Here is a 26,584-nt window from a genome sequence, read left to right on the forward strand (position 1 = left end):
TGTGTTTCTAGATTAATATGTTTTAGTCAATATAATTCGTTTACAAATTTATTGATATAAATAAATGTATATAAATGTTTATTAATGTAATGTAAATGTCCGTGAAGGAAACGCAAAATATCATTTTTTTTTCTTTCAAATAGAAAAAATTTCAAACAATATGTAACCAAAGAATATGTTTAAATTAATCTTAATGTATTACAATGCAATACAAGAAAATTGATGACATCATTCCATTATTTACGAAATCTTTAATGTATCTTTTCTTTATTTTTCTAAAAAATGTTTAAGCTTATCTTTTGTTAATAAGAAATCTTCGTGCGTAATATCATTAAGGACATTGCTTACTTCATCTTCCGTCAGATTGTTGTATACATTTTCATCTAAAAATTATATACATATGTCAATATTATTTATACACTCCAACAGAAATAATATTGTATCAAATATAGATATTACTCTTACCCTTAATTGAGAAATGCCCAAAAAGTTCACATACTGCAGGTATAAATGCAATCGTGTCTTTAATACCAAAAGACGGCTTTCTAGCCCAAATATAAATACGTACATCGTTATACAAATCATCGCTAGGTCGTGATTTTGCTCGCGTAATGTATACATTGTGCGCTATTTGATGTGATTGTAAATAACTCACAACAAGGAATGTCTGAGATACAAAATTCTGGATACTTTTAAAACTAGACAACTTGAGACAGAATCCCTTTGCTGGATAATTTATCAATAAATGTACATCAGATGTAAAACTGCTAAGATCCTGATAAAAAAAAAAAAAAATGTCTATAATATATTGCAAATAAGTTTTTATAGCAGACAATTGTCAAATATAATGTTACCTACAATGTATTCAAGAAGCATCTCGTGTCTCAGATAGTACAAATGCCAGTGTAAATGATTAACAGACGCATGAGCACACAGGCTATTAAAAGTAGCCCTCAAAGACCTAGAATAAAAGAGGATGAAAAACTGATGTAATACTAATTATATCTTGACAAATATTTCTGCAGAGCAATTATTACCATGAATTACTTAAAAGACATAATTCTATCACTTTGTAAAGACTGTACTCTGTCATAATTTGTGGTAAACATTTTAAGCGTTCTGTAAGAACTAAACAATGACTTTGTTCCAAGGGACTGTCGTTAATTGCAATTACATCATTTGTGTTACTATTGCCTATATCAAATAATATCTCTTGTTGTGTTAATTTAGTAAAATTAAAACCTATAGAGTTGAAAGATTGCTGCATAGATGTAATTGATTCTGGTGTACGTCTACTTTGAGCTCTCTCTGGATTTAACTGAAATTATTATATTGTGCATTAGATGAAAATATTTTTCTTATACTGATCATATATTGATGAGTTATACCTGTACCAAGAATTTGTATTTTCCCTTCAATGATTTACTGCTCCTTATATTTAAAATATATCGAAATGCTTTAGCTTCTTGAGCTTGCTTCCACATTTGCTGCAAAACATTATCAAATAGAGACTCTTTTTCTTTATATAATTTAACGGTAGTATTAAAATCTTTTGTATCATAAAAAAATGTGGGAATTTGTTTAGGTGAAAGCATCTTGTATAATCTTCTACTATTTAAATAACCCACACTGACGTTACAGAGAACTTTGCATAAACGTGTTAAAAATGCACATGACTTATGTACATATTTGACGTCAGAAACATTTCTTGGGTGCGTTCCGAGAGATGCTATTATGCTGGATTCACACTGCATGTTACGACGTCCAATAACAGAGCTTGTTTTCTAGGAAATAGAGTTATCTAAAATATCTAACTAGAATTCCTAAAAATCAAGCTCTGTCATTGGATATTAGACGTCGGACGGAGTGTGTAATGGAAGTGTTACTAGATTCAATACTAATGCAGTAACAAAGATAAAAAGACATAAGAAAGGAGTCTATCTTTTGACAAATAATGAAAAATATATATCATTACAAATTTATTTTACGTATTTTTCATAATAAAATGTAACTAACATTCATCATAACAATATATATACATAAAAAGATTAAATTAAGATTAATTTGTATTATTTTTTTAATTTTAGAAATAGTTCTAATCTAGCCATTCTCTAATATATTGGCACTTTATAGGTGTAACAGGCCCATCATCAAAGCATTGCTTTCTTACCTGTGAAAAAAAGCATAAAATAAGAAATACTCTTTGATGAATATTATAATAAACACAATATATTTTGTGTCTTACTGGACACAGGCCACAAGGAGTTCTAATCAATCCAGGTGAAGTAACTAAAGGCTGAATTGCTCGATATAAATTACTTCCATCTCCTGCAAGTATCCGTTCCACTTTACCGTCATAAACTAAAGTATTCAAAACCATTTCTATGTTTGTCACAGATAACTTCACCTATAAACGATTTTCTTAGCTTTAACAGAAAACTTAAACATTTAAAAGATATGTTTTGACCCATTAAAAATATTACCTTACTTATTCCTAAATCCGAAATAAATTTCCATACATCTTTAGATGAAGCAAATGTCATATTTCTTGCAGCGATAGGCCCAATGTTACAAGTTTTTGGTTTTTCTCTTTTTTGCTCCAAAAATCGATAACATTGCTGATTTAACACATCAACAAATTCTGTTTCAAAATCTTGATCTTGATACCATGCACCGCCTGTTACTGATTCATCAGGTTCTAAGTTGTATAGCATATATACTTTTTTCTTACTTGCTGCTACAGATTTAACGACTTTTATGAACTTTTTGGTTTCTAAACTTTTCAGAATCTTTTTTAATTGAGTATGCATCAGATTAGATTTAAATCTTATATCTCGAGTCCATATTCCTTTATTTCCTGCTTCTTCAATAATCCTATATACTATCTTCTCTTCATTATCAGCACCCTTAGCAATTTTTGTCGGATCCTTCAAGCGATAAAATAGTAATTCTCCTTGTTTATAAAGATCAAAATATCCTTCTAACAAGAGCTTATTTATAATTTTAGCTCGTTGATCCGCTTGTAAATCAGGCATCTCAATAGCTAAGTCTTTGTCGGAAATACCTTTGGTTCTTCCTTGTGCTAGAGTAATTATTCTATTTAAAAAATACAAAATATACATGTATATAAGATAGATAATAAAAAAGACACAAGATTTTATAATAAAACATATGATTAAAATTAAATAAATGACAAGTTAATTGCTTTGTGTTTTTCAATTTATTATTATCAATTTATTTATATTTAGTAAATTATAATTTTATATATATAATGGATATACTATGTCAATAATTATATAATAGAAAAAATAATTTAAAGTGTTAACTTTATATTTGGCTGAAGTTTCATGCTTCATCTTTTGTGATATTCAAACTCTTATAAAAAAAAATTAAACTAATATTGTTATTTTGATAAAGTTAAAAATATCTCTAATTAATAATATGAAACAAATTCATACTTTTGCTCAATTGTATCGAGATTTGTAATAGTGTTTACGTTCTGTTCTTGACCGCTGCTGCCTTCCGTTTCCATCGTAAATAAAATAATAAAAAATGCTCAATCTTATTTTTTATGTTATATACCACATTGATCACATGTAAACAAGTCCGAAATCTAACTCAATCTGGCGAGTATCCACATCCACGTTGATTCACAAGAGTTAGATTAGGGGAGGTTAGGGTTAATTACAATTAGATGACACTACTATCGCTTTTTTAAACACATGGCAAAGTTGCCGCCAGTTATTACACAATTCGCAAATTTTTAAAAGTTATTATCCATTCTGTTAAAAAAAAGCAAATATTTTAACAACAAATGTGTAGTCATAACTTATTAATTTGATTGGCTAAGCTTTGATTGCTTTGGAACGAATTTACGAGATTTTTGTTTGTATTTTACAGGTGTGTATATATATATATATGCTAATTCTAGTACTCTTTGTTTAAAAGTTTTCTAAAAAATATAATTTAAATATGTCATAATATTTGTAGAAATAATAATAATATTCAAGGTAGTTTTCGAAATATTTTGTGTTTATTTAAAAATTATTTGCTTTTTTTTTAGATTAAGAATCAAGAAATAATAAAATTGATGGATCATAAAAAGAATCATTATGCTAGAAATCTTCAGTATAGATGAAAAATTATTTGCTTTTTTTTTAGATTAAGAATTAAGAAATAATCAAATTTATGGATCATAAAAAGAATCATCATACTAGAAATCTTCAGTATAGATTCATATATTAACATTTTATTACGTACATATGTGTACATTTTGGTCTTGGCCACTTCTCAACGTTACGCAATTGTCCATATTATAAATTTAATATGCGCAAAAATAAATATAATTATAACATGTGACTATACATATCCCAGTGAGAAATGACTTATCAAATCGATGTCGATTTGATATTAATTTGATGTAATTTCGATGATTTGACGTCGATTCGATGTCAATTTGATATCGATCGATGGATCATTTCTCACTGGGATTACAATAAAAACGCTAAATATATTATACATATTATGTGTTTAAAATAAGTTGGTTGCTCATTTAATATATTATATAGTCGATTATGTAGTAAACATCTTGATGTTTTAGAATAAATTTGTGTTTAACTTTGTCTTATAGTTTTATTTATTTTTGTACATTAAAACTAATTTATTCGAAGGTTATTTCTATATCATAAAAGATTTAATAAGTTTTCAGCTGTACTGAACGTTTGCAAAACTTGTTTGCACATACTCACATAGAGCGTGGTTCGGGGAGACACTATTATAGCGCTAACAGCATCGTTCTATCTATGTTCAACTTTTAATGAGTAAGATAAAATAACACTCTTAGCGCTAATAGTGTCTTCCCGACACGCTCGTAGATGACACACACACAAATATATATATATATATATATATTTATACCTTGAACATAACAAGAATAATATCACACAGAATAAAAACAGGTTATTTGTATATATATATATATATATATATATATATATATATATATATATATAATTGTGTTATTAATATATATATATATATATTTATACAAATAACACAATTATATATATATATATATATATATATATAATTGTGTTATTTGTATAAATATATATATATATATATATATATATATATATATATTAATAACACAATTATATATATATATATATATATATATATATATATATATATACAAATAACCTGTTTTTATTCTGTGTGATATTATTCTTGTTATGTTCAAGGTATAAATATATATATATATATATATATTTGTGTGTGTGTCATCTACGAGCGTGTCGGGAAGACACTATTAGCGCTAAGAGTGTTATATATAAAGGAAAAGTGCATAAAATACAAAAATAAATCATAATAAGATTTTTGTGAACAATAATATTTAGTAAGTTTTTTAATCTCTGCGATTTCATATTTCATATAATTATTTTATATTTTACAAAATAATTATTATATTATGTTTTATTACGTATAAGTATTTGTACATCTCTTTTTTCTTTTAAAATAATTTTACACAAAGAACAAATGTCGCATTAAAAGAAAGAATATAATAAATATATATAAATAATCATCGATGTACACACAACGCAAATAACAAGAATAATATCACACAGAATAAAAATATGCATAATGCAATAAAATATATTTTTTATATAAACGTAAATAATTCTAACAAAATAAAGTAATAGTAAACGTAATAGTAAAACGTAAATACTTTCCCAGAGGGCACATGTCCCTAAAAGATGACTTAAACATGACTTAAAGACGTCTCATTGTTTTTTAGATATCTTTAAGATGTCTTTTAGCCTTTCTGTGCCGGGTTTTTATTCACTATATATATTTGCTCAAGAGAATAAAGCGTAAAATTTATTCGAGACGGAATAATGAGTAACGGAAATAATATGCATTTTAAATTTCTTATCAATTATAAATCAATCAGATAATTAATTATAAATCAATCAGAAAAAATTTTCCCAAAATAACAAAATGGCAAAAAACCAAACGTTTCTAGGAAATTTTAATCATTATATTCTTATCGACGTCCCTGGCTTGTTTATTTAACGAGTTAATATTTCCTGACAAACCAGATATCAACCTTCGTCGAAATGATTGAATCATGTTATGTTTAACTTTTTTTATTCTATTTTGGGAAAACAATTCCAGTTTACCTTCTTTCTTTATGAGGATGATGACCAGTCATCAAAATGGCCATGACGTGTCCTCTTTGTTCAAAAAACGATCGCCTCTCATCGTCCTCCACAAACATATAAATAGCCAATGGAGACGATGTAGGTTCAGTTTCATCCAAAGACGTATTAAAGATACCAAACGTACTCAATAATTTTTTTCCTAAAATGACTAAATTAACCATTTTCACATTTACCTGCCTTGTCATAACAAGTATTATATTGATTGCAAATGCAGAAGAAAAATATTCGAGCAAGTACGATCATATCGATGTCAACGCGGTGTTGGCTAATTCTCGCTTGAGGAATCAATACATTAACTGTCTAAATGGATCTGCTCCTTGTAATACGGGAGCTTCACGTTTTTTAAAAGGTAATCTTTCTTTTTCTTCTCTTCATTTTTTTTTATTTAAAAACTGTCGGAATAATTTATCTTAACGCATTTCACATATACTTATTCTTATATCAAGAGAGAGATTTATAATATAGTAAAATAATATTTTCTAGAAAGACTAAATAATTTATTGTTATATCATATATTTTTTATATAATTTTAAACTTTTAATACTACAATATATGTTTTTATTTTCATTTATATTTTAATTTTTTTTAGAAAAATTTGCGGAAGCATTTGTTACGAGATGTAAAAAGTGTACGGAAAGGCAAATCTATTTTTTCGATACGATTATCGACTGGTTTACGAAAAATGACCCTGAAACTTGGAATCATCTAGTGAAAATGGCAATCAAGGAGCTACAAAAAAAAAGTGAAAAGGAAAATTAGTTGCAGATGAGTTATATCACAACTACAACTGAAACTTAATTAAAATCTCTTGCAAGTGTTTATTTTTTTTTAATTTTGTGAACTTTTAACAAATCGCAGTTATTAAATGGAAACTTAGGCAGAGGTAACAGCATTACACATGTACATGTTATACGCGTGCGTTTTATGTACACACGTAAACACGTATTGATTTATTATCAATAGAGAAAACAATTTTATTTATATGTAAAAATATACATATATATAAAAAACTAATAAAGTAAAAATTATTCTTCAACTTGTTCTAAAAATTGTTCGAATTTTGCAATATACTCTTTATTAGGATCATATTTTTCAAGAAACGCCACCCAGAGATCTGGTCTATGCTCTTTTAAATGATTGCCTACTTTTCTTGCTCCTTGTCTCTGCTTTAAATTGCATTTTTCACAAATTGTGGCTACCGCTTCTGGAAACACACCTATATATGCAAGAATATAGAAAGTTATTTATAAGTTTATTATCTATCATATATGAATAAATATATTTCATATAAAATATAGTATGTGAATATATATGTTATATTTCAGTATAAAATTCTAGTTAAATTAATATGAGCTGCATTTTTATTTTTTTTTTTTACTTTCTTTTCTCACCCAAATACGATATTTCCTTTTTTTTTCCTTAAGAAAAATACAACTCTTATAAAATTTTGTAATAAAATAACGAAATAAAATGCATTTACGTTTAAGAGCGCGTGCATCAGCAGTGCAGGAACCTTTATCGAGAATGCAATCTATATATGGATTAAGAAGACGATTGCTACTAAGAATTGCATTTACGTCCACATTGTCATATGTATCCGAATAATTTTCCGTCCCCAAAACGAGTCCAGAGAATATGAAACTGGACAGCAATACGAAAGAGAGTCTCATTTCGTTTCTGATCCTTTCCTCGCAGTATCTGCAAAGTTATATGCAAATTTACAACAGAAGATTAATCCTTTTCTAATCTTTTTTCGTGTTGCAAACAAGAGACTAATCTACTTTTGATAAGATAAAATAAAAATGTAATAATGAAATATTATTTTAATCGATTTTGAAAACAATGAAAAAAAGATTTTCTTACTTTGTTACACAAACACTATAACAGTTATTAATTGGAAAATTTATAATAAGTAGAAAAAGTTTTAATTTATTCAATATTTTATTCAAATGCACAAAAGAGATTTTTTTTAAATAGAAAAAAGAGATAGAATGCATCATATATATATATTTTCTCACCTAAGGTTTCTTTAAATGTAACTTAGCCAAAATCCAATGTTCTCACGTAAAAGTACAATTTTTACAAGGATAAGATACGCTAAAATCAGCGTATATATATAAACGAATTGAGATTTGAAAAAAAAGAGACCTCATCAAATTTTGCGATACGTGTTTGTTACTGTTATTTTATCTGATTCAATGAATAGCATACGAAACGTGAACTTTTACGTATACAACTTCCTGCAGGTAAATAACATTTATGCTGAATTATGTACAATCTGCAAAAAAAAATGCGGAATCAGTTTATTCACCGTATCACGTATAATTTTTTTTTTTTTAAATAAAACGTGACGATATGTGATTTAATTACTTATAAATATTTTCAGAATCTTAATTTGACACGTACATTTTCTTATATGATATCTGATCTCATATTGATGTCTATAATTATACTTTTATTAAATTGAGAGGAAAGTAATCCGTACTTTTTCGTGAAAAATATGTACTAAGAAAAAATGGCTGAATTTTTTTTTTTCAGTTAAAGTGATTGCCGTTGAATCTACTACCTTCTGCCATCTTTCAGGCAGAAATTAGATTCTACGTCGATAAAAAGGCTGGCTTCTTTAAAAATTCATCGATTCGTTTCTCGACTTTGTCTTTACTTTAATTTATGTTGCATCAATCGAAATAAGTGAAATCTGAAGACGCATCTGGAATGCATTCGAAAAATGCTATTAATGCAAAAAGCGTCGTTCTATCTGTTACTTATTGAAAATTAAATAGATAGAGCATGCTAATAGCGTTTCTCCAAACGCACTCTTGATGAGTAGGCAGGGTGCGAGAGGACTTTGCAGCCCGAGTCAAGTCGTTTGCAGTGACTGCAGCGATATGAGAATATAAGGTCGTTGTCATATTTATCAGTGATTAAATTAAATACATGTGTAAAGAGATGATTCTGGAAAAATTAATCGATAAACTTTAATAACGTTTTTTACACATTTATATATGTATATTAAAAAAAACATATACAACAGTAAAAAATTGTCATAAGATAAATAAAATCTGAAATTATCATTATTTTGATTTTTTTTTTGTTTCAACCAAGATTAAATATCAAATCTTATTAAATTAGAATTAACACATTTATATGCATGTAAAAGAAAGTAATAACAATTTTTAATTTTAATTTTTCTAGTTCAGCTATTTCTTATTTAATTCATAGAAAATTGAGAAGAATGTAAAATATCACTTCTAATAAAAAAGATATTTGCAAATGAAAAAGATATGAAATAGCAAACCTAATTAGGTATTATGCTGTTATTTACCTATAGTTAATTCAAACAATATTCTTAATATTATATATGTGTCATTTAAAAGTGCAATATTTAAAAATATTTATAATTATTTGTTTCAATAATAAATATATAATTTAATTATATACGTGAATCTGTAAACAATATAATTTATCTTTCGAAAGTACAAACAAATATTCTTTTGTAGCAACAGCACCCATAATGGGGGAAGTTTCACAATTTAGATCTATAATTCTTTGCTTGGCTGTCTTTGATCCATCGTCAGGTTTCTCGTACAAAAATACGTGTCTCGTATGTTCTATTATAGCAATATACGGACCATCTATGGTGGACCAAACATTTTTACATTAATATTTTCAACGTAATTGCCAATAAATATATATTTGATTTTATTTTAATGTCTTACCAGATGGAGACACACAAAATTTTTTATTAGTTTTACTAGCTTCGACATAGCCAAATCTGGGAAAACTATGGATATGTTTGATACCCCATTCGGCATTATCATTCACATCGTCTATTATCCAAACACAAGCATCATGATCATGCCTCAAACATACTGCTTGCCCATATTTCCTTTCGCAAGTAAACAGCACATGATTATTGCTTCCCAATCTAGCTAGATGCGTGGTTGTCCGCGTAGAAAGATTAATTCTTTGTAAAAAGTTATCCTTTCCTTCTAGATCACACTCTTCTAATTGCTCAACATTAAACCCTATACAGGGTTGATCTCCACCATTACTATTCTGATCTGTACATAAGTGTGCTAGCCTATAAATGATAATATTACATATATAATATATACAATTACACTTGTATATATTATATATGTTACAATTGTATATATTGTAATATATAAATATGCCTTATTTTGAAAAATTGAAATAAAAGAGAATCATATGTTATAAAAGTATTGTACAAAATGTTAAATATAACATTAACATTACTGAAAGTACAAATAAAATGCTAGAATATGCAAATTATAAGAAATACCTCGTATGAATTTCTGCAGCAAGAGTGTCATTGGGTAAACATTCACCTCCTGTATCACCTTTGATTAATTCGTTCCACATCAATCCACTTTCATATTTACTTAGATCAATTTGTAGTGTGTCTTCTTTAAATCTCCAAGTTGCCATATTCTCCTCTAATCTATGTTGGCATTCTCCTTGCATTAATATTTCATTTTCAATTACAACAGATAATTCTAATGGCTTGATTTGTATTTTAGGCTGTTTATTGGTATGTTGTTTAGGTATTTTAATCCAAACTGTAAGCGAATCTTCATCTTGTGACCAATAATATTTCGGAGTCTTTATTTGCACATCAATATTTGATTGTACTTTATTTTCAGATTCTTGTGCATCTTTCTCAAAATTAATATTATTTTGACAGATAGAGTGCAAATAATTACCATTTTTTTCCACATAGACATAATCCACAGTGCCTTGTACTTTCAGTAGTTGTTTATCTATATAATTAATATTTTTTATCTCATTTTCAATATATTGCAAAGTGTACGATAATAGTGTAAGCTGTGTATACTTCTTTTCATCATTTTGTACAGCAATAGTGCACATAGTTACCATAAGTTTCAAATCTTTTTCTATATATTGAACATTCATGATCACTCCAGGTTCTATAGGATCCAATGAAAAAACTTTTATATTTTGTTCTGTATTTCCCACTAATATTTTTAGTTTTTCACCACCATCGGAAATTACTGAAATGTTATTCAAAGTAAATCCAATTGAAGGATTATACATTAGTTTTGACAAGTCTGTGTCTACAGTATGTAATTTATATATTTGATTCAAGGAACTGTCCTTATTTAAACGCCAAACAATCCAATCTTTATCAATAAACCAACACGACATGTCATATACATTCTTAAATAAATGATTATGGAATGCAAATAGTCTTGCTTCCAACCAGGATTCTTGATTATGATTTGGTTCTATTCTGTACACATCTAAAAAATAGAATTTTTCTATTAAAGAAAAATCTGGTATCTTTATGAAAAGCTATATCTAGATATAGATTACAAAATATAAATTAGAAACTTACGATTTTTTAGCTTGATTTCAGAAACTATAGAAACAGCATCGTTAGAAAATTGATATTTTTCGAAAGATGAATTCATCAAAGTTCTATTAGGACGTAATTCAATTATTTCTGTCATAGCTTCCGACAATATTAATTTATATATCTACAACATCAAAAAAGTTAAAAGATCAAATTTTTAAAAGGATAATCTTAGGATAACCTAAACTGGCTTAAACCAAACTAGCTTGTTTGATTGTTATGATTATAGGTTATGGTTATAGCCGCGATTATAGTGCCAACTGGTATCAGTTATTTATATTATCAGAGGTGTGTTCCTTTTTACTGAACAGGCTGCACTAATCAGAATTTATCTTTTTTTCTCCACATTGAAAAGAGAAAGAGAAATTATGAATTAGTGCAATTAGTTTAGCTAAAAAGAACAGATGTTTTTTATTTTAATTGAAATATGTACAGACTTTTTCCATTTACATATTAGGAAAAAAGAAAATATACAACATACCAAATTATCTTAAACAACTTGTAAGATATTTATATTTTGTATATATTACTCCAACTGGATTAATTAAATATTTTAAAACTTTTGTAGCATCAAACAGACTACATTCGTAATTTAAAAATTTTTTTATTTTAAATTATATATTTCAAATAACACTATATTTACAAAAAATAATTTAATTAAATATCAGTATTTTTATAATAGTATATTATGATAAATATATATATATATATATATATATTCTAAAAATACTTGTAAAAAATATCAAAATAACTTTGATAAAAAGAGAACATTTTTCTTATTTAATTTGTATATAAAAAAATATATATTATATTTTTATAAAATATAATCTATATATATCTATATTATATTTTATAAAAATATAATATATATACATATCTATAATGTATATATTCTATATTACATATAACTATTTAAATAAAATATATATAATATTAGTTTAATGCAATTTTTGTTCTGTAAAAAGATTCATTTTATAAACTTTAGTTTAAACTTCTTTTTGATGTAATTTTCTTTAGTATATATAAAATAAATAATAAAAGTTTATTAATTATCTCCTATTAAAGATCACCTATCGCAACAATAATATTAGACAAGGCCTTTCTTGCATCACTTTCTTTAAATACATTTAAGACTTCCATAGCTTTTTGCGAATGTTCCTTTATGAGATCTTTGGTTAATCCAATACCAGGACCATCTGTAACAATCTCAAGTACCTGTACACGAAACGTTATTCAGATCAATATTGATTGATTAAATATAAATCTAGAAAATTAATTTGATTATGACATAAAATTGTATTATTATTTTACCTCTAAATAATTGACATTTTCAACTGATTCTGATCCCTTGTCTAATTGTTTCAATAAAATTGATGGATCATGTTCAACATGAAACATAATTGGAGCAGCACACAAATTATGCAAGATTTCTTTGTCTTTATTAATGCATAAACCCAAATCCAAGGAAGCCTATAAAAATATTATTGGATATTTAAAACACCATTAAAACTTTCAAAATTATTAACAAAATGCAAATATTTAATACATATTTTTTCAAATTATGTTACCTGCCAAGCTAAAGCTAGATGTTTGCCAAACTTGTAACCTTCCTCTTGTATTTCTTTGCTATGTCCAGCTAACTGCAATGTACCTTGACAGCTTTTTCCAAGTAATGATCCAGCGCCATAAACATTTAAAAGTGTCCATTCTTTAAGTGCATAACCTGTACGATCTTTGGGTGGTTTTGATGGTATGGGAAAATTTTGATTGTCTCTGGATGCTACAAATTCTGCTTGACATAAATCTTTTACTGCAGATGATATTAAAAACACAAGCTAAAAGAAACAGTAATTTTTTTTAACTGTATATATAATCTTAAATTATAAAAAAGTAAAGTTAAACTTCTTTTCTCTTTTGTTCTTATAATTAAATAGACTTCAACAAAAAATTTATACAAACAATAAAAATAATAAATATATGTACTTACATCTTGATTTCTGAGTTGTGCTAATTCAGCACAACTATTACTAAGTAAGTAATCACCACATAACAATGCTATTTTATTGCCAAAAGTCATATTGTTTAATTCTGAGGACTCCACAGACAAAGATTCATTTGTATTTATATTTACCAGTCCTCTATGTATTAAATTGCTAATGCGTATCATCTCTATAACTTCAGCTAATGCTCTTTGGCTAAAATATGTTTACATATTTCAGATTAATTTCTTTCTAGTGAAAAATTTCATAATATGTATATTATATTTTGCAATAATAATATATATATATATATATATATATATATATATATATATATATATATCATATATGTTCATAATCAGTACAGTGTGAAATTATACTTATGTAGTACTTAAAAAAATACTATGTAATATTAAATTATCATACCTATGTAATACACCTGCAGCTTTATCTTCTTCTACTGGTTTTGCATTTAAATGACCGGCAGCTTTAGAGATTAGTAACACAATGAGCCCAAATGCTTGTGTGTTACGACCATTATAGATAATACTTCTGTTGGTGAAAAAATATAGATGACATCTTTAATCTTAGAGAAGCATTGTGTCATGATACTTACTTAGCTGTTTTCAGCAAAGGATGATTAGATCCAACCAACTTCCTTAAATGCAATGCAACATTTGCAATTTCGTCGCTCAATAACCATCTTAAACTTAGGAAAGACGTTGGATATCCAACAATTTTTTCTGCTTCTGACATGGTTTTATTCCAATCTGTTTTCTGATTCACTGCTACTTTGTTTTCAGCATGATTAACATTATTAAAATATAACTTATTTTGCATTGAAGTACAAATTGTCCTTTGGGTTTGAAAACTCTTTGATTTCCACAAAAATGTAGATACAGGAATGCCTCTCCAAATTTTGAATGTAACTGTCTTTGTAGACATTGTTTCTATTTTATTTAGGAAACTAATACTCTCCTATGATAAATAATCTATAAAAATATATTATTTAGTTAGTAATTCTTCTTAAAATTATAATTCAGAATTTTAATAAAAGTCTTAATACTATTTCAACAGGACAATTAAATAATAAAACTTTTGTTAAAAATAGAAATATAGAACTTGATCAAAATCACAGAGTACAAGCCAGAATGTAAGTAGTATAACTAATTGTAAGAAAATGCTTACAGATTAATAGAATAAGTGTGTCATTAAAACTTTCTCCTTTGATCTAACTTTCGAAAAATTTCTTATATTATAATATTCGTGATATTATTTTTTTATGTTTAAAATGTACATTTCTCAATTATATTAAATTCGTGAGATTAATTTTTTGTATTTAAAATGTTTAAACATCTAAAAAATATTTATTTTCTCTGCCTCCTACAAAAAACTCTAACATTAACATTCAATTAATATTTATAAACCCAGACAGGACATATCCTTCAAGATGACCAAAAGATAACTTAAACAAATCTCATTATCTTTTAGATGCCATTACCTTTTGATGTCTTTTGGCCTTTCTGTGCTGTATGGGAAATGACCTTAAATTTTTTATTGAATATAAAGTGACTTTATTTGCAGCGAGATTTAAAAAAAATTAAAATTAAATGACACTTATATTTGTTAACAAAATAAAATCGAGGTACAAATACTACATACTTAAAAAATAGGTCATCAAGTATTTTTCATCCGTAAATATTATATATTATAGACGTATTAAAAGTTAAAGACGAAAGATAATTATCATGTAAATAAAATTAATAGATTTTTTATTTTATTCGTTAAGACTCACCGATTACTCTCGACGGATTAAATTAAATAATAGAAATACGTACACGGTACGTGTAAACATATGTAACTTAATAAAATCAAAGCGTTCAAATCGAGCTCAGGGAACTCGGAATCTCACAATCAGAAAGCTACTTTCTACGATGACGTTTGTATATACAATACTTAGCTGCGTTCGAAAACTACGCTTGCGCGTTCAGACTGTCATTCTATCTTTGTCGCACTTACTGAAAATTGAACAAGGATAGATATAACACGAGTTTTTCGAACGCAGCGCTGAGGTGCTGTGTGTGTCTGTATTGACGTATAAATCATATAACTATGGTTATCCTTCGAATCGGACAAAAACAAGATCTTGATCAATCAAACGCTTCGTAGCATTTGTAACGTCAAATGGAATGTACCCAATAAAAAGGACAAATAAATCTGATTGGTCATTTACAATTCACATATGTACGGTTCATCGAATTGCTCGCAATAATTTTCAGAAATTGCTACACTTATTAAAACGAGATAAATATATACATACATATGTTCAGAGAAAGAGAGAAAACGAAGAATCTGTAGCAAAGTGTAAAAAGTGCAAACACCAAGAGCAGACCTTACGACCTCACGTGTCCCGTATTTTTTGACCGATCATGGTTACGTTTATCGCAGCTGATCATGGTGATATGATCGATGATCGCTGTGATATTATTAGTTCGGTGATGACGTTTATTTTTTAATATTTATTTAATAATTTGATCTTGATGTTGTGAGAGAAGAAATTTAAAAAAAAAGAAATATGATAACCGTATTATGTGGTCATTTGCTACGCAAGGCACCGTGCGATGAAAAACTGTGGAATATAATGAGAAAAATGTATTGCACTCGTGTTGTGACACGATCAATGTTATCTAATAAATTCTACGTTGCTGGATATAATTCTACGTTTTCGCTTCTCAATGTTAGGGTAATATAACCAACAATTATGTACTTACAATTTTGCTTTTTATTATCGTGACGTTCAGTCATTAATCATATAATTACGTAAACGCACATATATATATATGGAATGTATGCATTTTTGTCTTAATTATTTCTAATTACGATATTTTTTAATATTTACATTATTTTATATATATTTAATATTCTTTAATATCTACTTTAATCTGTAAGATTTATAACTTTTAATAAATGCAGACACGTGTGTTGTGTGATTATCTTGTGCAATTACGGTTAGCTTTGAGATTTCATGTATTGTATGCAAATTATATACAATGTAAAAAAATAATATAAAAAGTCATTTTATTATGATCGATTTAAAGATTTATTATGTATGTAAATTCTTTAGCATACAATAAAAATTCTTTAGCATACAATGAAAGATTATTGTTACAGCCTCTATAGATAAAGTATCTATATATCTGCAATGGGACGAACATTAAGAAAACGTCGTCAGAAGAAGAAACTCAACTTTATAAAGTTGAATGAGAATATTGAAGAATCATTAATATCTTTAAAATCCTGGCTTCTAAATGAAAACTGTTTATCGATTTATTATTTAATACCAGAATATTTTCCTTTCATAGGCAGAGGTTTAAAAACATTAAAACATATAGAGAGTAATGAAGTATTGATCCAATTACCGCTTCGAATGTTAATAACGACAGATGTGTTATTGCAGAGTAATATTAGATTTTTATTTCTAAATAATATTACTGATAGTTTTAGTCCCCAATGTATGCTTGCAACATTTCTTGTATATGAAGCACATTTAGGGATAAAATCAAAGTGGCATCTTTATTTGAAAACTCTGCCACAGTCTTTTACAAATCCAGATTTTTGTTCTAATAAAGAGAAAAGAATGCTACCAAGTTTTATTTTAGATTCTTTATATCAAGCGCATAAATTAGAAAGTCATTTTTCTTTACTAATGAAAGCTGTGAAACACCTGGATATTATCAATAACAATCATTGTTCTCATTGCAATTTGCATCTACAAGAAATAATAACATTTACAAAATATAAATGGGCATACTATGTTGTTAATACAAGAGCAATATATATAGACTCTAAATTATTATGCAAGGAAAATATGTTTAACATAAAACAACCTAATAACCTGGCTTTGGCACCATTTCTAGATTTATTTAATCATGATATCAATACTACTGTCAAAGTATCTGTTATTACAGATAATTATCAAAATCAGTTTTACCAAATTATTACTTTGAAACCGTTTGATAAAGAATCACAAGTTTTTATTAATTATGGAGCACATAATAATCTTAAATTGTATATTGATTATGGATTTTTCATTCCATGCAATCCATTAGATGAAATTCATTTTGATATCCTGGAAATACAAAAATGTTTTGACGTTTCAAAGAATAAATTAGAGTTTATTACATTTAATAATTTCCATAAGAATATGTCGTTTACTCGCAACGGTCTTAATTATAATGCGACTATAACACTATTTATATTGGGTACAAAATTAGACAAAAACTGTTGGAAAATGAAAATATATAGTGAAACATTTGATTCACATGAATTAGGTTTTATTAATAAATTAGGAATAAGTATTTTAAATTTACAAAAAGCGAAATATACACATGTTTTAAGTAATATGAAGAATTTAAAATCTAAAAGTCATAGTTTTTCCATTGCAATTGAACTTGTAGATGAATACATTAACATTTTAGATACAGCATTTAATTATTTAAAAGAAACAGAAAAGGCTGTACATGTAGGAAATCATAATTTACAACAATCTTAAGATTATCTTTGTAATATTGTTTAGTCTGTATGATATAATATACAATATATTTAAAATTTTTTTTATATATATGTCTACTTTTTATTACATACATTTAAGATATACTCATATTTAAGATATTCTATATTTCTGCAAAATATTATGTGATAACAGAAAGAAAGTAATAAATAGTGATCAAAGAATATAGTTTTTTAAATTTCCTTTTTTACTATTTAACTGCAGATACAAATATATATTTCTATTTAAAGCTATTTTAAAATTGTCAAACTTTTCTCCTTTTTTACATATAATTTATATAATTTATATATTAGATATAACTTATCATACAAAAGTGATATGATTAACTTTTCACATAGCCTTTTATATCTTATTTATTTTTTTTTTAATTTTCAAGCTAATTAAAACTAATTAAATAAATCTAACATTTATACATATACATGCTATATATATACATACATATTTATATAAATATATTATACTTCTAAATTTATTATATTTCTTCTAGAATATATTAATAGAGATAAAAATTAAATCTTGCTTTTTTCATTATAGTGTTGCAGTGGTAATGTAATCGACCGTGCTCAGAAGAAGAAGAACGTGCCGCAATCTAAATCTATTGTGCCACCAGTGAAATTTACATCAGTTGTTACTGGATTAACCGGCGCAAAGCCTGGACAGCAAAAGAGAAACTGTTTTCATCCCGGTATTTCTGGTTTGAATAGAGATGCGCTTGAATTACATAATAAGCAATCTATCACCAGTGTGGATATGTTGAAAGCCATGCTTAGATACATTTGGCCAGAAGTGAGTGATAATTTATAATTTGTACAACATAAACATGTACAACATATTTATTACATATCTTTGTAGGATGATCCAGAAATACGAAAAAGAGTTAAAATAGCAGTGGGTTTACTTGTTGGAGCCAAAGTTTTGAATGTTTTTGTACCATTTATTTTCAAATATGCTGTGGATGTTTTAAATACCCACAGTGCAACGATCAACGGTAGTACGATGGATTTAACAACCGCACCTGGAACAGTCGCGACTGTAGCAACATCACTACTTGTAGGATGTAAGAAGCATTTTATATTTTTCTGAATATTTCAATATTTTAATATGTAAGAAAATTTTTGTAACAGTTATACATAATTCCAGATTATCGTTCTTTACAGATGGAATCGCACGTGCTGGAGCTGCAGGTTTCAGTGAACTCAGAAATGCAGTTTTCGCAAAAGTTGCACAACATTCTATTCGTAAAATAGGGAAAAATGTTTTTATACATCTACACACTCTTGATATGGCTTTTCATTTGAGCAGACAGACTGGTGCTTTATCAAAGGTAATTTGTTTTAATATATATACTATTTTCTCAGTCAGAATTTGAAAAAAGTTATTGAGGGTAAAAACATTTATATCTTTTTCACAGACAATCGATCGCGGCAGCCGTGGTATTAATTTCATTTTAAACGCTATGGTATTCAACATAATACCTACAGTATTTGAACTAGCATTAGTTAGTGCAATATTGGGAATAAAATGTGGGCCAGAATATTCAGCTGTAGCGCTGGGTTGTGTAGGCGTTTACACTGCGTTCACACTGGCTGTTACACAATGGCGTACCAAATTTAGGATTCATATGAATCAAGCGGAGAACGAAGCGGGCAATAAGGCGGTAGATTCACTCATCAATTACGAAACAGTAAAAGTCAGTAATAAAGCGTAAGTTTCGTTTAATTCGTTTTAAGGAGATGGAAAAAAAAATGTTGAAACATACTTTTTTACCTTAGTATTTTAACAACGAGAAATTTGAAGCAGAGAGATATGATCAATCTTTGAAAAAATATGAAGCGGCGTCCCTTAAGACTAGTACAAGCTTAGCAATGTTAAATTTCGGACAGAACACTATTTTTAGCGGAGCGTTAAGTCTCATCATGGTGTTGGCAGCACAAAACATAATTAATGGTAAACATATTATTTACAACAACTACTATTACTAATGAAAGATTATGAACTAGTCAGAAATTATTAAAATCATTATTCATAGGAAAATTAATACATGTTATATTTGTATTTTTAGGTACTATGACTGTTGGCGATTTGGTGATGGTGAACGCTTTATTGTTTCAACTCTCAGTTCCTTTAGGCTTTTTAGGTTCTGTTTATCGAGAAGTAAGACAAGCTTTTATTGATATGCAAACTATGTTTACTCTCATGACAACAGATACTGCAATTAAAGTAAGATATTTATGAATACCAAGTATTTTAAGCTTCATCTGTCTTGATATCTATCTGAAATAATTTGTATCTAATCTATATCTCACCAATAATTTTAAACCATCTTTCGGTATTTATTAACAGTCAAAAGAAAATGCACTGAGATTTTATGTGACGCCAGATTCATCAGAAATTCAATTTAAAAATGTAAATTTCCAATATGTTGAAGGAAAATCTATTTTTAAAAATGTTTCATTTACCATACCAAGTGGCAAAAAGGTTGCTATTGTTGGAGGATCAGGTTGTGGGTAAGGTATTAGCTATATATAATTGTTTAATATAGATGTTAATTAGAAAGTTTAATAAATATTCGATAGATGACGATTACACGATTATTCCATGCAGCTCTTTATCTTTTTTAGTAAAACAACAATTGTAAGATTGCTATATAGATTTTTTGAACCACAGAGTGGTGATATTTATATCAATGGTCACAACATTCAAGATGTCGATTTAGAGGATCTTAGAAACTGCATTTCGATTGTACCACAAGTAAGGTCAATATATCGTCTTTTTTTCCTATTTTGATGGTTTAAGCTAATTACATTTTATGTATAAATATATATTCTGGTCGTATTCTTTTTATAATTTGCTACAAATTTTAGGACACAGTACTTTTTCATGAAAGCATATTTTATAATCTACACTATGGTAATTTGAAAAAATCGCGCGACAATGTTTTCGAAGCTGCAAAAATGGCAAATCTACATGATTCCATATTAAAATGGCCACAAGGATACGATACACCTGTGGGAGAACGCGGTTTGAAACTAAGTGGAGGAGAAAAGCAAAGGGTTGCAATCGCTAGAGCAATTTTGAAAGATAGTCCTATATTAATCTTTGATGAAGCTACCTCTTCATTGGATTCTATTACAGAACATGTAAAATTTAAAATTATATTTTTTCATTATCTATATCTCTATAAAAATCAGCTATATATTTTTAAAATAAATATTCTGTTTCTAACAGAACATACTCGACGCTTTGCGCAAAGCGACAAATAAACGGACTTCAATCGTGATTGCGCATCGTTTATTGACAGTCATGGATGCCGATGATATACTCGTTCTAGATGAGGGTAATCTAGTCGAAAGAGGCACTCATGAATCTTTATTATCTACACCGAATTCTCTGTATAGCAAATTGTGGGAAACTCAATATTTAGGTATGAAGAAACCACAAGGACAAGAAGAAAGAAATAAAGCTGAGCAATGTAATTAAAAATGAAAAGTGTAATCTAGGTAAAAAAAAGTACTTGTGTCATATAATATAAATAAGTGAATGAAAGTCTTAGTCGTTTTAAGAAATAACTGCTCTTGGAATATTTTATAATTAAATTTAGCAAATGTAAGAATGTACAAAAATCATTTTACAAATCACAAAATATTATATTACGTATACAAATATAATTGTAAAGACAGGTGATAATATTATTTCTTAAGAGTCAATGTATACATCATAAATGTTAAATAGACAATAAACACATGTTATACATGTAATACAATCAATTTGTTACAAAAAAAAAACTATCTTTTATAATACATTCTTTGTTACATATTCTTTTATAAATATTTTAATCAAAGCAATAGGCACTCTAGTATGAATGCTTTAATGGATTAAAAATGTAATACACAGTACTTTTAAAATAATATGTATTTAGAACTATGAATGCCAATTAGATATATAAAATTCCTATTTAAATTGAGAAATATTATCTGATCCAAAAAATTATTATGCAGAAAAATATATGTAGTTATATTCATTGATATAGAATAAGGAATAATTAAAAGTTAATTTAATATTATTAAATAAAGATATTAAGTAATATTTAATAAAATAAAAATATTTAATATTAGTTAAAGAAAAATATATGATGCTCGTTTGCAAGTTGCAATCGCTAAGTAGAATCGGCTATGTCGTAGCCGAAATTACTAATGCTTACACAGATGTTGCCTTGACAACCATTCGAAACAATTATGGACGTCAACTAACTCACAAAGTACATCTGACAGTTTTGTAACAACTTGATAAAGTTGTAAAAAATAACACGCAATTACAATGCGAGTCGTAATGTGCTGTGTACAAATATAAAATGCAAACTGAAACATCCATATTGCCGGTTGTACAGCTTAGTGTGCATAAAACAGTCAATAGGTAAATAAAACTTTGAGAACATCTACTGTCCATGTGATGTATTTATAAATTGCGTTCCTCGTTATAAATACTCAAAGCTATTCAGATAATATACAAAAAAAAATATATATTTTTAGTTAAAATTTATTCGAAACAGTTTTTGTAGATATCTTTATGTGTATATATATATATTTTTTTTTAAGTTTATATATTATATATTATTATTTATTGCAAGTATTCAAATAAACGTTATATTACATTTAATTACATTATATAATATAAATTATAATGTTGTGATATTAAAAAGAGAAAACTGTTATAACTTCAGTGCTTTATTTAAATTAACATATTTTATCTATTAAATATGCAATTTGTAGAAATCCAAAGCCTGATTCGAAAAGCTCAACACTGGAATCTAAAAAGCTATTTCCTTCCAAAAAAACATTATTTTCATCAAACAAAAAATGCTTAAATCCTTTACTTGGTTTGTATAAAAGTATATTAAAATATTTTTTTTTGTAACTTTATTATGTTGTACATATATTTAAATATATTACACATAGTTTATACGTACAGACATATATATACATGTAATATATAGTAAATATATATATATATATATATATATATATATATATATGTAGGTGCACCATATAGAGGTAGTATTAAACAACAATCACTATTGGATGAACCAAAATCTAGTGATAAAAGTGTTCTCGGACAAAGAGTAATGTCAGCAAAAATGCTTCGCTTCAAGCAGTTACAAAATCAATTAGCTGATGCACACTATCATCTCAATGTAAGTTTCAAAAAATGTGTCAATATGCTCTATATATTTAATACTATTTATATATTTAATATAAAAATAATTTCTTTATAGGAATTAGCAAACGAAAACAGATTATTAAAGATATTGCAGAAAAGACAAGATTCTGCATTAAGTCGTTACGAAGGTACAAATGCTGAGTTACCAAGACTTATAAATTCACATCATGAAGAACTGAGAATACTTCAAACAAAATATAAGAAATTGAAAGAGTTACATAAAGATACATGCAACTTGTTGAAAGAAAAAGAAAATGAACTTTATTCTGCAAATGTGAGTGTCTCAATTAATATATTCACATGTTATGTAATCTATGTGATGGATTTTTAAAAATTTTATTTTGCAGTCACAAAACAAGCATTTATTGCAACTTAGCAAAGATCGAAATCTTGAAGAGAGAGAAAAGTTACAGTTGCAATTATCTGACATGAACCATAAAATGCAACAGCAACAAGAAACTATACAGGTAGCTGTCAATACATTTATTTTGTATAGTAAAATAGAGATAGCAAAAATAAAGTATACACTAATTACGTTATGAAATTATTATTTACGAAATATTATCTTTGCAGCTCTTACACAGAAAACTTGCACTTGAAACTAAGAGTTTGAAGCATCAATTACATGTTGAAATTTCTAAACATAAAGAGACACAGAAAAATTTGCAGGAAGCACTAGAGAAATTGAAAAGTTTAGAATATTTATTAGACAATAGAGAGAAGAGATTATATTATAATGGACAGTTGCCAATGTTTAGTAAAGAGAAAAATCTAGGCAGTCATTCTCTTACAAATCTCAGGTATAAAAATTCATGTATTCATATATGTATATATTTATTTCCAATAATAATGTATATAAAATAAAGATCTATCAATATATATGTATATATTTTAGCACTTCCAATCCAGTTAAAGTATTTAGCAGGAATAAAAAGAGTGAGACTGATATATCAAAGGACAATTTGGTGAGAATAAAATACATTTAATTAAGCGCGAAATAATTAATACAGATTTTACAAATATGATATAATTGTAGCCATTACTTGATGCATTGGAATCTAATGATGATGAAAAAATTCAAGAGACAAATAACACAAATCGTTCAGTGGATCGATTGAAATCAGAAACAATGGCAAGCTTACAACAAGTACGAAAGTTTCGATTGCAAAGGTCACCACATATACGCAAAAACGCGCATTCTATGGATGATTTAAGATTTAGATCTAAAGATCCAGAAATGAGAGCACGTAATGAAAAAGTCACAATAAACTCTAAAGACATGCTAGAGAGAAATGATCTGAATAATGGTAAAAGCGAAAGTGGCAAATTGCGAAAACTATTTAGCAAAGTAAAAAATCAAAATCTGCAAAAAGAACTGAACATTGAATTCGATCGCTCATCCGTTGATGGAGAGAATGACAATACTACCGAATATCATATGAAATCTTATGTCACAGATACTGCACAGAAATCTAGAGAATTATACGCCAGGTAAAAATATATACAGTTTTCTGAGAAATAATGCAATATTATATAATTAGGCTCTTTATCTAATATATATTAATCTCTATTGTATAATTAATGATATGATAACCTTAACTTTGTTGCAATTATTTTGTTGTTTCTATTATAGATTAATTAACAGTACAGATACCTCTGACACTTTGGATGATATGATGAAAAGAGCAGGTATCTATTATAGCGACGAAGAAAGTGATGAAGAAGATGAAGAAGAAGAATTAAATGCAAGTTCAGCAAAGGACCTAGTGTTTCAGAAGAGCAAATTAAGAGTATTACAACGTCATAGAAATAAAGATATTTATGATAGTGATTCCGAACTTGAGTCTGATGAAAAGATAGATACAAATGGAGATTCTTTTGTAGAATATAAAGCCAATAAATTTCAAACTGATTTATCTAAATATACTAAATTTAGTAGATCTTTTACCGATATTGTTTATTCAGATCATCATGATGCTTTAGAAATGAAAAAAGAGTTTGTCATTGGGAAATTAAAGAATGCACAGATACAAAGGATGTCTGATCCTAATCTGGAAGTTTTAGACAATCCCCATACAGAAAACATAAAAGTTCCTCAACAGTTTTCAAAAAAAATATGGTCGGAAAGACAACAGTTCCTAGAAGATAATGGAATAGAAAATTCATCTATCGACATTAAAAAAGAGGAGTATATAAAAGAAAAAGATGAAATATATTTGGAAGATAAGCCAGTATATGCTGATACATCATGTAATGAGGTGCATTGTGATAAAAATTTGGAATGTGAAGAAATAAAAAATATGCCAAGTCCAAAAAGGAAAGAAGCCAAAAAAAGCTCACGGGAAGTTTATAAAGAGGAATCCACAGCAAACTCTGTTGAAAGAAATCACCTTTCACATAATTTACAATTAGAAGAAGAATATCTTAGACCTAAAGTAGAGAAAATGCCAAACGTAGTACATGAAAGCAGTGAAGAAACATTAAATAAAAATTTCAATGTAGAAACAAAAAATAAATTGAATACTTCATTAGAAGCAGGAAATATTAATACATTAGCCACTAACATGTCTCATCAAATTGAGCAGACTGAACAGACTAATAGCACAAAAGCTGAGCAAATAGACAATAAACAAATTAATGAAAAAAAGAAAGTAATTAATTATGATAAAAAAAAGTTATTGGCCACAATGAAAGCTATTGATGATAATGAAAATATTGAATATCTAAATCAAGCATTCAAGAATCATAACACAAACAGAATGCAGATAACGGAGAATTTATATCGTGGCTTACCTACACACTCGAAACCAAAACGCGATATTATTAAAGATATATTTGAGGATAACCACATAGAAAATAAAGCCAGAAGCACTTGCAGTAAATCTCATTGAGATTTTAGAAACTGTTACATTGATTACATATGAAGATCATAATAAATAGCAAAACTTATATTTTCTCTTTTTTTTCTCAATTCCATTAAACTCTATATATATGTCGAGGGATGTAGTATTATAAAAAGAAGGCATATATTTTTTCTAGAACGTACGAAAGTTTTTATCAACCTGCCTGTGAGCTACTAAATATTAGATATATACTTTATCCGAAATAAATTACATGAGAAAAATGTATTTTGTCTTTTAATAAAAAATCTGTTTCATAAAAAGCTTGACATTACGAAAAACGATTTTAAATCGTT

The 26,584-nt window shown here is 27.2% G+C and overlaps 8 protein-coding genes across 13 annotated transcripts; 3 read left to right on the forward strand and 5 right to left on the reverse strand.

Moving 5' to 3' along the window:
• Window positions 1-77: 77 nt before the first annotated feature.
• LOC140668652 (GDP-D-glucose phosphorylase 1) lies at window positions 78-1,703 on the reverse strand. 2 transcript variants are annotated; one of them, XM_072897857.1, is made up of 5 exons: window positions 1,395-1,703; window positions 1,038-1,318; window positions 859-961; window positions 466-775; window positions 78-383 (listed from the first exon to the last, which is right to left on the reverse strand). In XM_072897857.1, the coding sequence occupies exons 1-5, from the start codon at window positions 1,593-1,595 to the stop codon at window positions 268-270; spliced, it is 1,011 nt and encodes a 336-aa protein (XP_072753958.1). In that variant the 5' UTR covers window positions 1,596-1,703; the 3' UTR covers window positions 78-267. The 2 variants fall into 2 exon arrangements, with proteins under 2 accessions (XP_072753958.1, XP_072753957.1); XM_072897856.1 differs by having other exon boundaries at window positions 1,389-1,700.
• A 299-nt stretch (window positions 1,704-2,002) lies between these two features.
• Window positions 2,003-3,721, reverse strand: Polr3f (RNA polymerase III subunit F). Its single transcript, XM_072897858.1, has 4 exons — window positions 3,459-3,721; window positions 2,484-3,096; window positions 2,246-2,407; window positions 2,003-2,170 (listed from the first exon to the last, which is right to left on the reverse strand). The coding sequence occupies exons 1-4, from the start codon at window positions 3,530-3,532 to the stop codon at window positions 2,096-2,098; spliced, it is 924 nt and encodes a 307-aa protein (XP_072753959.1). The 5' UTR covers window positions 3,533-3,721; the 3' UTR covers window positions 2,003-2,095.
• A 2,368-nt stretch (window positions 3,722-6,089) lies between these two features.
• Window positions 6,090-7,073, forward strand: LOC140668650 (putative odorant-binding protein A10). Its single transcript, XM_072897855.1, has 3 exons — window positions 6,090-6,344; window positions 6,439-6,573; window positions 6,814-7,073. The coding sequence occupies exons 1-3, from the start codon at window positions 6,131-6,133 to the stop codon at window positions 6,981-6,983; spliced, it is 519 nt and encodes a 172-aa protein (XP_072753956.1). The 5' UTR covers window positions 6,090-6,130; the 3' UTR covers window positions 6,984-7,073.
• Window positions 7,074-7,173: 100 nt separating this feature from the next.
• Window positions 7,174-9,256, reverse strand: LOC140668649 (allergen Tha p 1-like). The gene is made up of 5 exons (XM_072897854.1): window positions 9,042-9,256; window positions 8,631-8,934; window positions 8,243-8,502; window positions 7,705-7,922; window positions 7,174-7,440 (listed from the first exon to the last, which is right to left on the reverse strand). Exons 4-5 carry the CDS (start codon window positions 7,892-7,894, stop codon window positions 7,250-7,252), a joined length of 381 nt encoding a protein of 126 aa, XP_072753955.1. The 5' UTR covers window positions 7,895-7,922; window positions 8,243-8,502; window positions 8,631-8,934; window positions 9,042-9,256; the 3' UTR covers window positions 7,174-7,249.
• A 297-nt stretch (window positions 9,257-9,553) lies between these two features.
• LOC140668648 (nudC domain-containing protein 1) lies at window positions 9,554-11,863 on the reverse strand. The gene is made up of 4 exons (XM_072897852.1): window positions 11,605-11,863; window positions 10,531-11,509; window positions 9,944-10,308; window positions 9,554-9,859 (listed from the first exon to the last, which is right to left on the reverse strand). Exons 1-4 carry the CDS (start codon window positions 11,717-11,719, stop codon window positions 9,654-9,656), a joined length of 1,665 nt encoding a protein of 554 aa, XP_072753953.1. The 5' UTR covers window positions 11,720-11,863; the 3' UTR covers window positions 9,554-9,653.
• Window positions 11,864-12,570: 707 nt separating this feature from the next.
• On the reverse strand, window positions 12,571-15,555 carry Pdss2 (Decaprenyl diphosphate synthase subunit 2). Of its 4 annotated transcripts, none has more exons than XM_072897201.1 (7): window positions 15,397-15,555; window positions 14,218-14,593; window positions 14,028-14,153; window positions 13,610-13,817; window positions 13,191-13,457; window positions 12,934-13,092; window positions 12,571-12,837 (listed from the first exon to the last, which is right to left on the reverse strand). In XM_072897201.1, the coding sequence occupies exons 2-7, from the start codon at window positions 14,544-14,546 to the stop codon at window positions 12,682-12,684; spliced, it is 1,245 nt and encodes a 414-aa protein (XP_072753302.1). In that variant the 5' UTR covers window positions 14,547-14,593; window positions 15,397-15,555; the 3' UTR covers window positions 12,571-12,681. The 4 variants fall into 4 exon arrangements, with proteins under 4 accessions (XP_072753302.1, XP_072753304.1, XP_072753303.1 ...); XM_072897203.1 differs by having other exon boundaries at window positions 15,440-15,545; XM_072897202.1 differs by lacking the exon at window positions 15,397-15,555 and adding an exon at window positions 14,790-15,195.
• Window positions 15,556-16,003: 448 nt separating this feature from the next.
• Abcb7 (ATP binding cassette subfamily B member 7) lies at window positions 16,004-21,877 on the forward strand. Of its 2 annotated transcripts, XM_072897200.1 has the most exons (12): window positions 16,208-16,344; window positions 16,773-17,059; window positions 18,706-18,957; window positions 19,024-19,228; window positions 19,329-19,495; window positions 19,583-19,861; window positions 19,944-20,118; window positions 20,234-20,391; window positions 20,515-20,678; window positions 20,793-20,922; window positions 21,036-21,311; window positions 21,400-21,877. In XM_072897200.1, the coding sequence occupies exons 2-12, from the start codon at window positions 17,045-17,047 to the stop codon at window positions 21,649-21,651; spliced, it is 2,073 nt and encodes a 690-aa protein (XP_072753301.1). In that variant the 5' UTR covers window positions 16,208-16,344; window positions 16,773-17,044; the 3' UTR covers window positions 21,652-21,877. The 2 variants fall into 2 exon arrangements, with proteins under 2 accessions (XP_072753300.1, XP_072753301.1); XM_072897199.1 differs by lacking the exon at window positions 16,773-17,059 and having other exon boundaries at window positions 16,004-16,344; window positions 21,400-21,876.
• Window positions 21,878-22,252: 375 nt separating this feature from the next.
• Window positions 22,253-26,472, forward strand: LOC140668300 (uncharacterized). Its single transcript, XM_072897197.1, has 9 exons — window positions 22,253-22,584; window positions 22,941-23,047; window positions 23,208-23,362; window positions 23,444-23,662; window positions 23,736-23,855; window positions 23,962-24,188; window positions 24,284-24,353; window positions 24,425-24,879; window positions 25,022-26,472. The coding sequence occupies exons 1-9, from the start codon at window positions 22,523-22,525 to the stop codon at window positions 26,277-26,279; spliced, it is 2,673 nt and encodes an 890-aa protein (XP_072753298.1). The 5' UTR covers window positions 22,253-22,522; the 3' UTR covers window positions 26,280-26,472.
• Window positions 26,473-26,584: the final 112 nt, after the last annotated feature.

Source organism: Anoplolepis gracilipes, chromosome 8 (genome assembly GCF_047496725.1).
Source record: "Anoplolepis gracilipes chromosome 8, ASM4749672v1, whole genome shotgun sequence".
NCBI classification, from domain to species: Eukaryota; Metazoa; Arthropoda; class Insecta; order Hymenoptera; family Formicidae; genus Anoplolepis; species Anoplolepis gracilipes.